General features: G+C 29.7%; 3 protein-coding genes across 6 annotated transcripts; 1 reads left to right on the top strand and 2 right to left on the bottom strand.

Moving 5' to 3' along the window:
- Positions 1 to 171: 171 nt before the first annotated feature.
- LOC118074547 (uncharacterized) lies at positions 172 to 6,315 on the bottom strand. Of its 4 annotated transcripts, XM_035095844.1 has the most exons (7): positions 6,134 to 6,315; positions 4,320 to 6,028; positions 4,158 to 4,181; positions 1,718 to 1,839; positions 1,183 to 1,425; positions 862 to 1,101; positions 173 to 574 (listed from the first exon to the last, which is right to left on the bottom strand). In XM_035095844.1, exons 2-7 carry the CDS (start codon positions 5,504 to 5,506, stop codon positions 456 to 458), a joined length of 1,935 nt encoding a protein of 644 aa, XP_034951735.1. In that variant the 5' UTR covers positions 5,507 to 6,028; positions 6,134 to 6,315; the 3' UTR covers positions 173 to 455. The 4 variants fall into 4 exon arrangements, with proteins under 4 accessions (XP_034951736.1, XP_034951735.1, XP_034951734.1 ...); XM_035095843.1 differs by having other exon boundaries at positions 4,320 to 6,315; XM_035095846.1 differs by having other exon boundaries at positions 386 to 574; positions 866 to 1,101; positions 4,320 to 6,314.
- A 3,311-nt stretch (positions 6,316 to 9,626) lies between these two features.
- On the top strand, positions 9,627 to 13,045 carry LOC118074535 (solute carrier family 28 member 3-like). The gene is made up of 12 exons (XM_035095831.1): positions 9,627 to 9,650; positions 9,915 to 9,952; positions 10,045 to 10,101; positions 10,209 to 10,268; positions 10,362 to 10,509; positions 10,588 to 10,759; positions 10,924 to 11,089; positions 11,328 to 11,516; positions 11,587 to 11,748; positions 11,859 to 11,952; positions 12,037 to 12,705; positions 12,811 to 13,045. Coding segments are annotated over exons 1-12 (1,824 nt in total). The 5' UTR covers positions 9,627 to 9,649; the 3' UTR covers positions 12,879 to 13,045.
- A 58-nt stretch (positions 13,046 to 13,103) lies between these two features.
- LOC118074537 (ceramide-1-phosphate transfer protein) lies at positions 13,104 to 14,333 on the bottom strand. The gene is made up of 4 exons (XM_035095832.1): positions 14,205 to 14,333; positions 13,805 to 14,007; positions 13,438 to 13,613; positions 13,104 to 13,348 (listed from the first exon to the last, which is right to left on the bottom strand). Exons 1-4 carry the CDS (start codon positions 14,330 to 14,332, stop codon positions 13,226 to 13,228), a joined length of 630 nt encoding a protein of 209 aa, XP_034951723.1. The 5' UTR covers position 14,333; the 3' UTR covers positions 13,104 to 13,225.
- Positions 14,334 to 14,496: the final 163 nt, after the last annotated feature.

Genomic DNA, 14,496 nt, shown 5'->3' with positions numbered 1-14,496 from the left:
AATTCATTACAAGATTATCAACTTTCGATTAAATTTTTTATTTTTTTACTGAAGAACAAAAATATACATTATATACACAACTTATTATAATTATTCATTATTTGTCATTTTCTTAAAAAACAGAGTAAATTTACATTTATATTATTAAAAATATTACTTCAGTCATTACGGTAAAAGCAACTTATTACAAAAACTCCTAAGTAAATAATAATAATAATTTCTTAATTATTTTTCACTATTTACATACAAAAATAAAGGGAAAAGATATGAAGAAATTATTATAAAATTAAATCTTCTCTACATTTCTTTATAAATACTACTCTCTTTAATTAATTGTATTACTAAGATTTTTAAAATTTTTTCTTCTCTCTATTATTATTTTTAAATAAATCTATTTTTATTATAATATTTCATTAATTAATTATCTAAAACTATTTACGACGTTTTTTTCATCTTCACGATCGATGCCTGTTACGTGTAATGTGTTTGCAATTTACATAAGTTATTGCTTCTCCTTTTACGACGCGAACGTAACGAGAACAGGCTCGAAGGAAGAGTGCAGGGACGCGTTGGTCTGTAAAGAAAAAAAAAATTAAAATCAATGTTTCTTTTAAAAAAGAAATTGATTAAATAGTTTCTCATTTGTGCAATTGCGAATATTTTATTACATGTTCGTGCTCGATTTCATGTTATATTTATATCTATTGTATCCTTTTTCTCAAAAAATCTTGTATCGTCATTCAATCATGCTTGTAATTATTTGAAAAATTGTTAAAAAAAATATGTTATCGAACGCTCAAAAATGCATCAACAACATTGTGAAACAAAGCAGCAGTTAGTCCTGTTAGCGCACACACTCACATGCCTTGTTATCTGTATTTTTTCCACTGGAGTGACAAGAGTCCTGTTGAATATAAAGCGATGGTTTCAATGGTCTTCCATCTTGATCCTCAACCTGAATCACCAATCCATGATTAGTACTACTTCCGTGAATTCGTGGTGTTTGTCTCCAAAATCTTAATGCTTGTCTCACATCTAGAGCTAAATGACTTCCTTCTGATGTCAATGGTGTTACCACACTGTCCATCAATCGTTTTTTAGCTGAAAATATAATTTTTAATTTAATATAATTACTATTTTTTATCGAAATATTTTCAACACTCAGTAAAATACTAAACATACATCGATGTTTTTTTAATGATCTTGTGTAATAGTAAATTGATATCCTGATTTTTTTCTCTTCTTCCTCATCTTCTTCGAAGGGATTGGTAGTGCTGGAAGGTGTTGTATTATTTTGAGGCAGCTTATAAATCCTTAGTCTAGCTGCTACCACGTGGTCTTCTGACGTAAGGTTTAATTGAAAGTACATATTCATTAGAAGTTGATCAGACCATACATCTAAATCAGTATTCCTTGGAATTTGACCTAAATCATTCATTGAAAATAATTAAGAAAATATTTAATAACATTTCAAAGCTCTAGAAAAAAAATTATTTTTTATAAAAGTGTTATTTAAACTAATAAAAATCTGATAAAAAAGATTTGCTTAGACAATTTAGAGAGTTTAAAGATTAAATTTTTTTAGCTACACTACATTTAAATCATTTATTTCAGAAAAAATTCAAAGTGACATAACATTTTTATACCAAAACATGTTATATATTTATGAAGGAAATGATAGACTTCTTAAACATAATCATAAAATTCAAATACTCACATATTGGTGAAAACATGGTGAGCCTTTCTCGTTGAATCTGATTGCTGTTGGAGGTAAGGTTGAATCTTCCAGTCATTGCAAGAACTCTGAGCTTAATGTCCTCGATGGCTTTTTGTCCCTGGCTGGAGAAAAAAATAAGACCTAGTTTTGAATGATCATATCTAGTAGACGTAACATGCGATATGTTTCAACAACACTTGGGGGCTGGTAAGAAAAACACTTGGACGTAGGCTAGAGCTAAAAGTGGGTAAACTAGTTGGAATGAGGCACAGCTACAGCAAGAGTGGAATGGTGAGTGGTATGGTCAGTGACCCAGACAGGCCGCGTGGCCAGAGGCATTCGTTATTACGATCTAGACACCGGCTAGACAGGGAGAAACGTCAGCACCCGATTCCCTTGACTGTCTGTCCATCGGACTGTCTCTGTTTGCTCTTACTCCCTTTCTCTCCTTTCATCTTTCGAGGTCTTAAAGCCTTCAATCTTTTATCCTTTCCCTGCTCCTGTTCATTTACAAGGCTGATGTCTTGATTTTTATTCTTTCAATTTTTCCATTTAACTTTGTTACTAAAATCGACTTCATTCTCGCGGTATCCCTACCGACTTCACCCAATAACTATTCCGTCAATTTATTTGGATAAAATTGCAAATATTTATTTCATGAAAATTGATTAGCATTTTAAAATATTAATAATTTTTGGTCTATGTATTTAATAAAATTCTCCTCTGTGATTCATCAGAAGGTTAGTCACCCTTGGTGGATTATAAAACATCCAGAAATGGATGATTGTAGTGCTGTTGTATATTTTCATTGATAAAAACATTGAGCAATCTTTTTTTTTATTTTGATTAAATAATAGGTTATTATTTTGGAGCATGCATAAGTCAAAAAATAATGTAGACACTTGATTCCAAGCATGCGCGTGTCAATCTAGTCGCGTCGGGCATTCTACAGCATCGCGTCTCGTACGTGACCCGTCTGGTCCCAGTCTGGGGGCGAAGACTCACGACTTATACGTATATAAATGAATGTGTTCCTAGTCATAGTAAGTCTGGGTGTCGAGAGAGACTCATAAAAAAAGGGATAAAAAACAGCATGGACCCTAGGAGGAGGAAGTGACCTAGATTCTCATATCTAATGCTTGAGAATTATTTTAGAAATATTTCCTAGACGTCTGACTGAAATTAATATCCTTTTTGCCATTACACAGTCCATTTCTTCTACTCTATGTCGTTTTTCGTATCATTTCACTCTCGTTTGTCGTTTCCTTACATTTTTTTCTGTCATTTACGTTACTTTATCACCAGCAAGAGATCGCAAATAATCAACTTAATTAAAAGGCATTTTTTTGATTGCAAAGTAATTTCATTTAATCAGTTACAAAAAATGTAATAAAAAGAAAGTGATATTTTGGAGCTCTTGTAAATGAATCAACGGAATCGAGTGATGATGGGTTGGTGAGGGGAACATGTGGAAAATTTTCGTTGATGAGCAGAAGTAAAAGGGGGAGAGTGCGAGAGGGAGAGGTAACTACGCCAGTGTCGGACACGAATGCATTTTCGCGTCTAGACTTAATAAAATAAAAGAAATGCCAACGAGCTGGTTAGGAGTCGTGAGGGGCAACAACAAGAGGAGACATGGGGAGGTATGGGAAGATGACTGGGGGAAACTACACGTATGTATATATGTTATGGAAGGGAGACAGTAAAGGGGCACCGTTGGGGGCAATATTAAAAAAATTTAGTAAACTGTTAAATATATTTGTTTCAGTTTTTTTTTCTCTCCTTAAGAGCTTCGACGGTTTAACGAGTTGAAAATGCAGATTCTCGTGGGGTCCGGACGAAAATATTGCTCACGCGAGGGCGCGAGACGCCCCGAGATATTTTTACGGTTGAGGTTCAACGATTTTACGGGAACGTTAGTTATTTATTTTTTGTCTTTATTTTTCAAACCGGTAATAACAACATTTTTGTTACCAGTTGTTAAAATAGAATTAATTATATGTTATTTTATTCTCAAAACAATATAAATGATAACGAGAAAGTGAAGGAAAAAACGATTATCTAATTCAAGACTGCAGAGAGATTTGATTAATATTTTCTCGTAACTATATCTCTGATTGTGCCAAGGTTTCAAATTATTTTGGCAAAGCTTCGAGTGTAAAAATACATTCAGCATCATGTCGGTTAGATATGCAGTTAAATATGCAGGAAAATTACAAATGTTATATTTCAATCGTGATTAAAAAATGTAACTTTAATTATAAAACCAATACATTCATTACTAGCTAGATTAATCTATTTAAATATTTAAAAAAAATTAAATATTTGAAACAAAAATTAAGGATGAAATTTTCATATGAATACAATTAATTTCAACAAAATCAGGAAATCATTAAAAAATACTTAATAAAAGCCATCAACCCATGAGCTTCAGACTTACCTGTCGAAGCTCGACTGATTCCCACTGGAATGATAGAGAGAGAGAAATTAGAGAATCATGAAGTACCCAAGTGAAAAAGTAGTATTTAAATAATACAAAGATGATAAAAATTTGAAACTAACTACTAAAATGAATCTGAAAATGTTATTCAACTTGACTTACTCTCGACGATGTGCTAAAGCGAGCTGCTGATAAGTCGACAAATTCCCAACTCCATTATCATTCCAAGAAGAGGCTCCATCTTCTTGAGGTAAATTTGAATTTGCTTGGTATCCAAGATCATCATTAGCCATTTCTTCATTCGAAGAATTCAACGAATGAAACTCTTCTATTACTTCTTCATTCTCCATTTCATCATTCAATGCCTCCGGTACAACCCTATAAACATCATCTTCCACCCACTCCAATCCTTCATACTCCTGAATTCTTCTTGTTGCATTCACGTTCTCATTCTTCAAGTCCAAATTCTCTTTTTCAACATTTTTAGTTGAATTACTTTGTTTCTCTTTTGATGATTCTTCAGAAACACTTAATTGATAAGGAATAGGAAGTGTAGACAACTCAGAAGAATGAAAGGGATTCCACATACTAGAATAAAAATCACTTGATGCTGAAGATCCAATATTTTTTTCCACATTTGTATCAATAGTATTTTTTTTAACAATTTGTTCATTGTTTTCAATTACAGAATTCATATCTGAATCATTGTAGCGAATTTTAAAAATTACTCGAGGCTCTAAAGCGTCATCAAATGCCACATGTTTATCAGTTTGAATATCTTTATTTTTATCTTCAATGCCAGAATTTTTTTCTCTAGATTCTTTTAGTTCTGCTTCCATTTTATTAGCCAAATTTTCATAATCCAAAACAGCCTGTCTATTGTAAGCATCAACATCAATAACATCTTCATCTTCCTCTGAGTCTTCTTCAAATTCTTCTTCAGGTTCTCCAAAGTTTTTTGTTATTTTATCCTCATTCTCTTGAGAATTGTGTTTATTTTTCTTACGATTTTTCGACTCTCTATCATTTTTTTTAGCCAATTCTCTCTCGCGAATCGTTAAAACTTCTTCCAGGCTATAATTTAAACTTCTTAAAAGTAACATGTCACCAGTACTCAAGTCTCCAGTGATAATCTTTAGAATTGCTTTCTCCAGCATGGTTTCTAATGTCTTCGGGCTAAATGGCACTGTTTTTTCTTCTTCTGCATCATGAAAACTTCTTCGTAACCGTTCTTTTACTTTCTTCAATGACTCAATATCATTCTTCGAATATCCCTGGCTACGACTCGAGACGCACGTGGTGATGATGCTCAGCATCAACAGACTAATTATTAATTTCTTATAGCTCATTTTTCTTAAAATTTATTCACTCACTATTTATTCAATTATTAAACTAATTCTATTCTTTACATAAATAATTATATTATCTTAAACATCATTTTCACGAAAAAGTTAAATTATTTTCACAAAAATCACTTTTTAAGTGTCAATTAATTTTTTAATTACTCTCCTTTATCTTCTACTTTGATTTTAAACTTATTATCTTGGGGATTTAATTGAAAGTGTTTGTTTTTTTTTTTAAATTGATTAAGCGGACGGTGTCTTGACGGCACGAGCTGTAAGTCTCAACTGAGTCGACCGGTGCGGCACGAAAGCATAATTCCGAGAGACAACGCGACTCTAACGCGAGAAGAGAGCGCAGGAAAGTAAGAAAAATATGAAGGTAAGTGAAAGAGGAGTCACTTTAAGATTAGATCCCACTTTTTACCAAAAAAAAAAAATTTTTTCTCACACTTCTGCTTATGTTAATTTTAACTTTTTGTTTTGGAGAACCCCTTTGATTTTTCTTCTTTCAAATTGTACTTATATTTTCTTAATTCAAAAAGTAAAAAAAAATTATTTTAATTATTTTCCTTTTAATTATGATTTTTTTCACAACTTTCATTCATTAGATGATGCAAAAAATATAATCTCTACCTGAATTATTATAATGATTATTTTCATTCGATGATGATCTACTTGAGATTTAGTAGTTGCTATTGGCAAAAAAAAAGGTATTCTTCGCGAAGATATTTATAAAAATAGATGATTTATTTTTAATAAAAGTTAAAAATCGCTTAAGGAAGATTTCGTTGACTGTCACTTGGGATTTGCCCCTGCACGAGTCTCCCATACGGCTTTATAGAGGTGTCTCCCTTCCCCGCTGTCTAGACGATTCGAAAGATATGATCTTTGAATCATAATGTATCGTTCCAATAAAACAGCCTCCGCGCGTACGCACTAACCAGCGGCGAGATATTGAGGAGACAAAGTGAGCAAAAGGGGAAAGAGGAGACAGAGAGAAATGGACACACGTGTAAGTCCATTTGAGCTTTCTGTCTTTTTTCTGTCTGTCATCTTTGCAATCTTTTTTTTCCTCCCTTTATTCCTTCCCGTTTTTTCACTTTATTTATATTTTCCCGCGCAAAATACACTGCTCAAAAATACTTGATAACATGTGAGTCTGAATAGTCGAAAAATACTAAAAAAATGCATTTTGTATTTGGCATTCATTTATATAAATAACTTTCGATTTCATTTATTCTCGTAATTATTTTATTTTTTTAATGTAAACAGTCATTAAAAGTTAATTAATTTAATTATCCATTGAGTTGATTATATTTTAAAATATTATTCCATACTCAATTGAAAAAAAGGTAAAAATAATTCATTCAATAAATATCACGTCAATGACCAAACAAATTTGTTTGTTTCTCTCCCTCAGATAGTGCGAAAAAAAATACTCCAAAAGTAAGTCGACCTAAATACGATTCTTGTATCAAAAGTTTCCAACTCCTAAAAAATTAAATGAAAACAATTGATAAATAATTTAAAAGCAAATAAATTGAAAAAAAAATCACAAACGAGGTGTGAAATTTTTTTATAATTAACTGAAAATGAAAAGAAATATATTAAAAGATAAAAATAGCAAAAAAAAAATTTTTTGTTTTCCCACGTTTCAACATTTACTTGGCAATAGTTAAAGTTAAATTAAATAAAATTGCATGCCAGGTTTCACTTCTGCCAACGGTATCTAACGGAATGTGTACTTTGCCAAGTCTGCAAATTCTTCATGTTCTCACAGCTAACTTAAATGACGATTTTTTCCCTCCTTATAATTTAATAACTTTAATTATTCTTAGCACAATAATAGAAGTCTTCAACAAAAGTTTATTTAGACTAGAATTTCTTTCAAATAATGATTTTCAGTACTAATGAATGGTAATTGTTTCGATAAAATAGTAAATTAGTATCACTTATTAAATTATTAAGACATTTGAAAAAATATCCTGACGTTGAAAATTGATAATAATGATGATGTCGATGATGATGAAAAAGTTGTAAAAGAAGAAGACGTGTTGTCTCTCAGTTGAACAGACAATCTGGCGTCTAGACGTACCAAAATAATGACGTAGCATGCGTGCTCGTCTTTCTGCATGCATTTCACGCGAATTCGTACATAAACGATAAATGAAAGAAAAAATAAATCATTCAATTCCATGGAATAAATACTATTGAGATTGATGGAACATTTTAGCCATTTTTTTTTAACATGCTTACGAATAAGATAACTTTCTAAAGATTCATTAGATTTATTGAATATAAATATATGATAATAATTGTCTATTTAAAAAAATGAAGATTTATTTATCCATCCAATAGCAGGAATTTTGTTTACTTCATTTTTTTCATTATTTGAAAAAAAGTAAAATTGACGTGAATAGATCAGGTACGTAGTGAGAAATGTTAAATTAAATCAAAAGTTCAGGGATAAATAGACCACCCACATGTTATTTAAATCTAAAAAAATAGAAACAACTCCAAAATATGGAAATTTAATTTTACATTAAATCTTTATATTATGAAACTATTTTGCTACTGAAAATCTGGGTCTGGAGATAACAATCAACAAGTCTGTGTCAATCTTGCGATTGATTTTGATATTTTTTCAAATATTTGTCTTGTATTTTTCAAATGGTCATTGCTTAAACATTAAAGCCTCCTACATGAGTCGAAGATGTCGAGTCGAGATTAAACATTGTTTTCGATTTGGAGCACATTAGAAATCGAAATTTTCGTATTCTACACCTCTAGAAAGATCAAAGAATACACTTAACCCTGAAATTTCAAGTTGAAATTTAGAATAAAAAATATTTCATCTTTTTATTCCAAATAAATTTGAAGTTTATATATAAATATAAAAATTCTAAGGTATTGTGATAAAAATTTTACTAATAAATCGTAAAAATAAATATCTAAAAGAATATCAATTGAATAAACCATTTTCTGTTAATATTAATTATTCTCGTTACTAAACTGGAGTAGAAGTCCGATAATACTGACATTAATATTAGTGAATTACATGTAGATTAATCTGATAATAAGCAGTAAAAACCTGATGCATTTCCGGGGATCGGTGTCGCGTGCTAGGTTTTTGATACTTTGTAATATTTAGTTACGTGAAATGATCGTTGAAATAAAATGTTTTTCATTTAATTCGTTATCTTCATTCTATAAAAGGAAGTAAGGATTATTATTCTTTCGTTGTAGTAAACAAACTTCGGTCAAGGACTTTAGATTCATTAATAAATAATATGCATAGTAGTAGCAGCAACATCGTAACTGGTAAACTGGTTAAAAATGTCAACGTATACCAATCTTATTTTTTGTCAGCGAAATTCAGTCTTTCTGCATCATTATTACACGAAACTTCTTTTTTGTCTTATACGATGTAATGTGATAAAAAATGATGAATATTATACTACACTGCAATTTACAACCTAGTGCAACATACAAGTATACATATATCCATCTAAATTTAACTATTCATTCTCTAATAATGAATTAAAGTGAAAAATATGATTAATAGATTAAAAAACTTTAACTCTATTGTAAACAATAAAAAATATTTAATTTAAACCAGTGATTTTAGTCTTTAAAATCAGCGGTAATGAAATAATAAAAAAAAATTGTATTTATTTGAAAGATTGATAAATCTGTACTTAAGATGTTGAAAGATAAAAAAATATTTTTTAATTTCTCGTCATTAATCTGACATTACTATAGAATTATCAAAACCTCTATATATCTGATAGAAAAATTAATAGAACTGTCCTTGATAATATTTTAACTCAATTCATTCAAGTTAATTCGTTGAATCGAACGCCATTTCATAATATAAATATTCTTTACTTGATAAAAGTAAATGATACCATTTTCTTTTATATTTAATAGTAATATATTATCAGTTAATGAGTGAATATTGAGAGGTAAACAATTAGTGACAATTATTATGGTTTTATGATTTTGTTATCCGTGTAAATAATTGAAGATAATTCATCCATATTTGTATTCCAGTTGACTGATTATGAAAACGTCTAACGACATCTCGATGCTGATATCGTCGTTTTAATTCTCAGTCTTCGGCTATCTTTCTCACGACTTAAACTTATAAGTACTTTTAGCTTCTTAGTGGATAGGTTTTTTTGTTCAATTATTTTTTTATAAAAGTTTATAAAAAATTAAAATAATAATTAATTATCTAATTACTTTGACTTTAGATATCAATATCGATTATTAATTGAATGAATATTTTCACTTCATAAATGAGCAATTCATTCGTGATGATGAGCAATCATTAATGATAATTATTCAATTAATTCCATTTGAAACACTTATCTATCTAATCAGTTTAAACTTTATTAATAATTAAAAACAGTGACAATGGCAGGAATAGCAAGTCCAGCATTTAATGAGGTAATTACTGTAATTTATTCAGATATAAACTAACAATTTAATTGATTGCTGAGTTATTTTTTTTTCAATTGAATTTTATTTTCTTTTTACAGGTTGAGAGGAGAATTAGCAGTAATAGTTTGAGACTCTCTGTTGATCTTAGTGTAGAGGTATTTATATTTTTATAAATATTATTCATTTACACTATGAAATAATTCAATTTTAATTTTTTAAAGAACGAAAAAATAATCTGTGTATTTTTGTCATACTTTATTAGCAAAATGACGCCGACATGAGTGAAGAAAAAAAGTATTATCGCGATAGTCATTACCTCGAGGTATGTTATCTAACGAAAATTATTAACACTTTTTTATCGTTTTTTAAAATGTGCATTAGAATTTTTTAACGATAACAAACCTATATTTTATAGAAAGGAGAAAATCTATCGAAAACGACATCATTAAATGGGTCATGGTTTTCGAGGAATCGAGGACTAGGAAAATACATTGCAATTTTAATTTTACATATTTTGGTGTTAATTTATTTTATTTTTGCCAGTTTACATTGGTCTAAGCACAGTAAGTTTTGAAAATTCATAGCTAAGATTATTTATCAATAAAAAAAGATGGAATATTTATTGAAATAATTTTTTGCAGACAATAATTGCGTTTTTGAATGGTGTGATGGCTATGGAATGCTTCTATTATTAGTAGGACTCACCTATTTAGGCCTTTGCTACTACTATATCGTTAAGAGATACTTTTCATCATCCATAAAACGACTTACTCGTCCTATTAGCTTATCTTTGGACTCAATTAGTAAAAAAAGGTCACTAAGATTAATTATTCTAATTTACTTATGCATCTACTTATCAATAACATTCTTCTGATAGTGAAAAAATTTCATAACCGATCAATCGATTAGTACATATTCTAGTTGACTCAGATATTTTTTCTGTATCAGTAACTAATCTGCAAATCTATATTTTTTAGATACGCATGTTGTGTTTTCAAAACAATATTTTATACAGCTGTTGCAATTGGATTTATAGTATTTTTAATTTTTGATACTATCGAATCAAGAGAACGACTAATCAGCGGAATTGGAGTTGTAGTTTTGATGACATTTGGATTTGTTTTTTCAAAATATCCTCGTCAGGTATTGTACTCGTTAGAATTAAAAATATTATGTAAGCTAGAAGACACATATCCATTCTGTAGTATAAATAATGTTTCGTGTAATGCGCATTCAAGAAACTATTCAATTTTTAAAGATCATAGGTGAAACCAGATTCTTCATATCTTCCCAGTTTCTATCTACTTATCTACATAATATATATTTCCTTTTATTAAGATTCTATTTTCATTGCATTAAAGACAGTTTATTTTTTCTACAGGTGAACTGGAGACCAGTAATATGGGGTTTGATACTCCAATTTGGCTTTGGATTAATTACAATCCGTTGGCCTGCTGGACGAGCTATTTTTCAATGTATGGCTGAAAAAGTTGCTACTTTTCTTGCTTTTGCTAAAGATGGGTCATCTTTTGTTTTCTCCGAACAACTCAGTGGCATATTTGCATTTTCAGTCTGTATTTGAATTTTTTTTTTTTATGAAAATTCATCTACTGAAAATTTTAATTTATAAATATTTTTAGGTTTTGCCAGTGATATTTTTCTTTAGTTTTATGATACAGATTCTCTACTATTTAGGTGCAATGCAATGGATTATTTTAAAACTGGGATGGCTATTACATGTAGTAATGGGCACCACAGTTTGTGAGTCTCTTAATTCAGCTGCTAATACATTTCTTGGAATGGTAATATATTTATGTTTTCTGCATTACGATAATATTAAAATTGAAACTGTATTGCATTAAATTAATTAAACTTACCTTTAATTACTTGAAATTTTTAAAATTTCTTTTAGACAGAATCTCCTTTGTTGATAAGACCTTATATAAGTAAATTAACGACGTCTGAAATTCATTCAGTAATGTGCTCTGGATTTGCTACAGTGTCAGGTAATCTAAAAAATCATAATAAAAAAATTTATGTTTCAATGTTTGTTTATTCAAAAGATTTATTAAAATATTTATTAATTATAGGGACAGTGTTAGCTGCCTACATAAGTTTTGGTGCAGATCCTGCTCATTTACTAACAGCTTCTGTAATGTCAGCACCAGCAGCTCTTTGTTACTCGAAATTGTTCTATCCAGAAACTGAGAAGAGTCAAACAACCTTTAAAAATATTCCCCTTCAAAAATCAGATGATACTAGTGTCATGGATGCAGCTACAAAAGGAGCTTTAGCAGGAATTCCTCTAGTTCTAGGAATTGTCGCTAATATTGTAGCTTTTGTATCTTGTGTATCATTTCTCAATGCAGTTTTGTCATGGCTTGGTGGATTGGTTGGTTTTCCTGAATTGACATTCGAGTACATTCTTTCAAAAGCCTTTATGCCTCTCAGCTGGATTATCGGCATTCCTTGGGACCAGTGTGAAGATGTTGGAACGTTAATTGGTTTGAAAACTGTTGTGAATGAATTTGTGGCTTACCAAAAGCTTGGAGAATTTAAAAAAGCTGGTCGATTAACTGCTAGGGTAGAAGGAATTGCAACTTATGCGATTTGTGGTTTTTCGAATCCTGGTTCCATTGGTATAATGATGGGAGGACTTGGTTCTATGGCTCCTGATAAAAGAGAACAGATAGCGCAAGTTACTATTCGTGCTTTTATAGCTGGATCTGCTGTTTGTTTTTTGACGGCTGCCATTGCTGGTAAGTTATTTTTTGATAAAATATACTAGTTATAAAAATTATTGTTTACAAAAGTTTTAAACATTTGATTGAATTGCACTCATAAATATTTGTAAAATTTTTCAGGAATTTTAATGACTGACGATACTTATACTTCAGTTTCTCTTAATTCTACTACAATATCAAGCATTTAAATATTACTCCAATTATAAAGAACAAATAGTACTTAAATATTAAAAAGTATTAAAAACAATAAATGTGCTGTTCTATGCAAAATATTCTTTTGATTGCGTACTTCAACATAATTACTGCAATTCATTCTTATCACAATATAATAATAAATATGTACACTTTTCTTGTAGAAAAAAATGATACGCATAGTTTTTTCTAAATTCATTATTACAAATACTTCATTAAAATTGGAATGATTCCATTTATAAATGTAAGAAAAAAATTTTTTATAAAAGTATTGCACAAATATCAAGTAGCATTTTCATAATAAAGACTTGAGAAATTAAATTTTAAACTAATAAATTTTTTCCTATGGTAAACTGTGAAGTCCGTGTAATTCGTAAAGATTGTGTGTTCGATTAAATATATCGGCAGTTACTTCCAACATTTTCGGCAGTATATCTATATTACGTTGAACTTCATCTCCACAAACCTGTTTAAATTTATTACCATCATAAGATTCAATTTATGATTATAATTAATTCAATATAACTATCAATTATAAACATAATATGTACATACTTTTTTGAATAATACTTCTCTAGTTGGCATGGTATACATGGCCACAATAGCTGCTTTCTTTATTACCCAAGGATGATGTTTAGCTAAAGTTTTATTGTACGCATCCTGGCAACAACTCGATGTTTTTTCAGAATCTTTCAAATCTCCCAGTTGTCTCAAAAATTCTCTAATAAAATCTGAAATGACAATAAGTTTTCGTTAGACCTAACACTTAACTTGTGATTAATTGTGCATTAATAACAGATCAGTCAGTTATTGATAATTTCGTAATCGCAAGCGTTTTATTATATTTGAATGTATTATTGTTAGTTTTAATGATAACAGAATAATCAATAAATTTGTATAATGAAACTGAATAAATACAAACCAAGTCCTCGATGAAGACGCAACAGAGTTCTAGATCCATTCGTATAATCTCCTTTTTCAAGCAATTTATTTTCTTTTTCATGATCAATCATTGATTTTATAGTTTGATATTTATTTTCCTTTAATAATTCATTCAAAATATCAATTTTTTGTTTTAAGTCTGAGGAAACAAAGCTAAAAACCGTGCCCATAAGTTGAAAGAATCTGTAAAAAATAAATTTATTTATCATTATAATTGTAATAGTTTTATGGTTCAACATTGTTAACTCAGAGAATTTTAGTTGTGTATGGTCATCTGATAAAGTTGAATTTTTGACAGTAGTTTCTTGGAGAACATGGCAATTGTTTACGCAAAAACATCAATAATACTTGATAACAAAAAAATATATCAATACACTTACTTATAGAGTTCATTATAAGCCTCGAGATAAGCTTTGATGTCGACATCATCACCTTCAACAAGTGCACGATCAAAATTATCGTGAACAATGTGGAGATCAAAAAATGACAACTCTGAACCTTCAGCCATCTTTAGAAAACTACAATTGTGAATAATTGAAATACCATGCTCAAGGATTTTCATCATTATCGACACAGCTGTATTTACAGTCGGTTCTTTTATTCAGTTCGCCCATATTTAATTCTGTTCAATTGAGTAAGCATCTTTCAAATATTACTTTCAGTTCAAATTAA

This window comes from Chelonus insularis, unplaced genomic scaffold (assembly GCF_013357705.1).
Source record: "Chelonus insularis isolate UGA/USDA-ARS -01 unplaced genomic scaffold, ASM1335770v1 contig_135_pilon, whole genome shotgun sequence".
NCBI lineage: Eukaryota > Metazoa > Arthropoda > Insecta > Hymenoptera > Braconidae > Chelonus > Chelonus insularis.
Note: the sequence above shows the minus strand (reverse complement) of the source record. Positions and strands in the feature narration are given on the sequence as shown.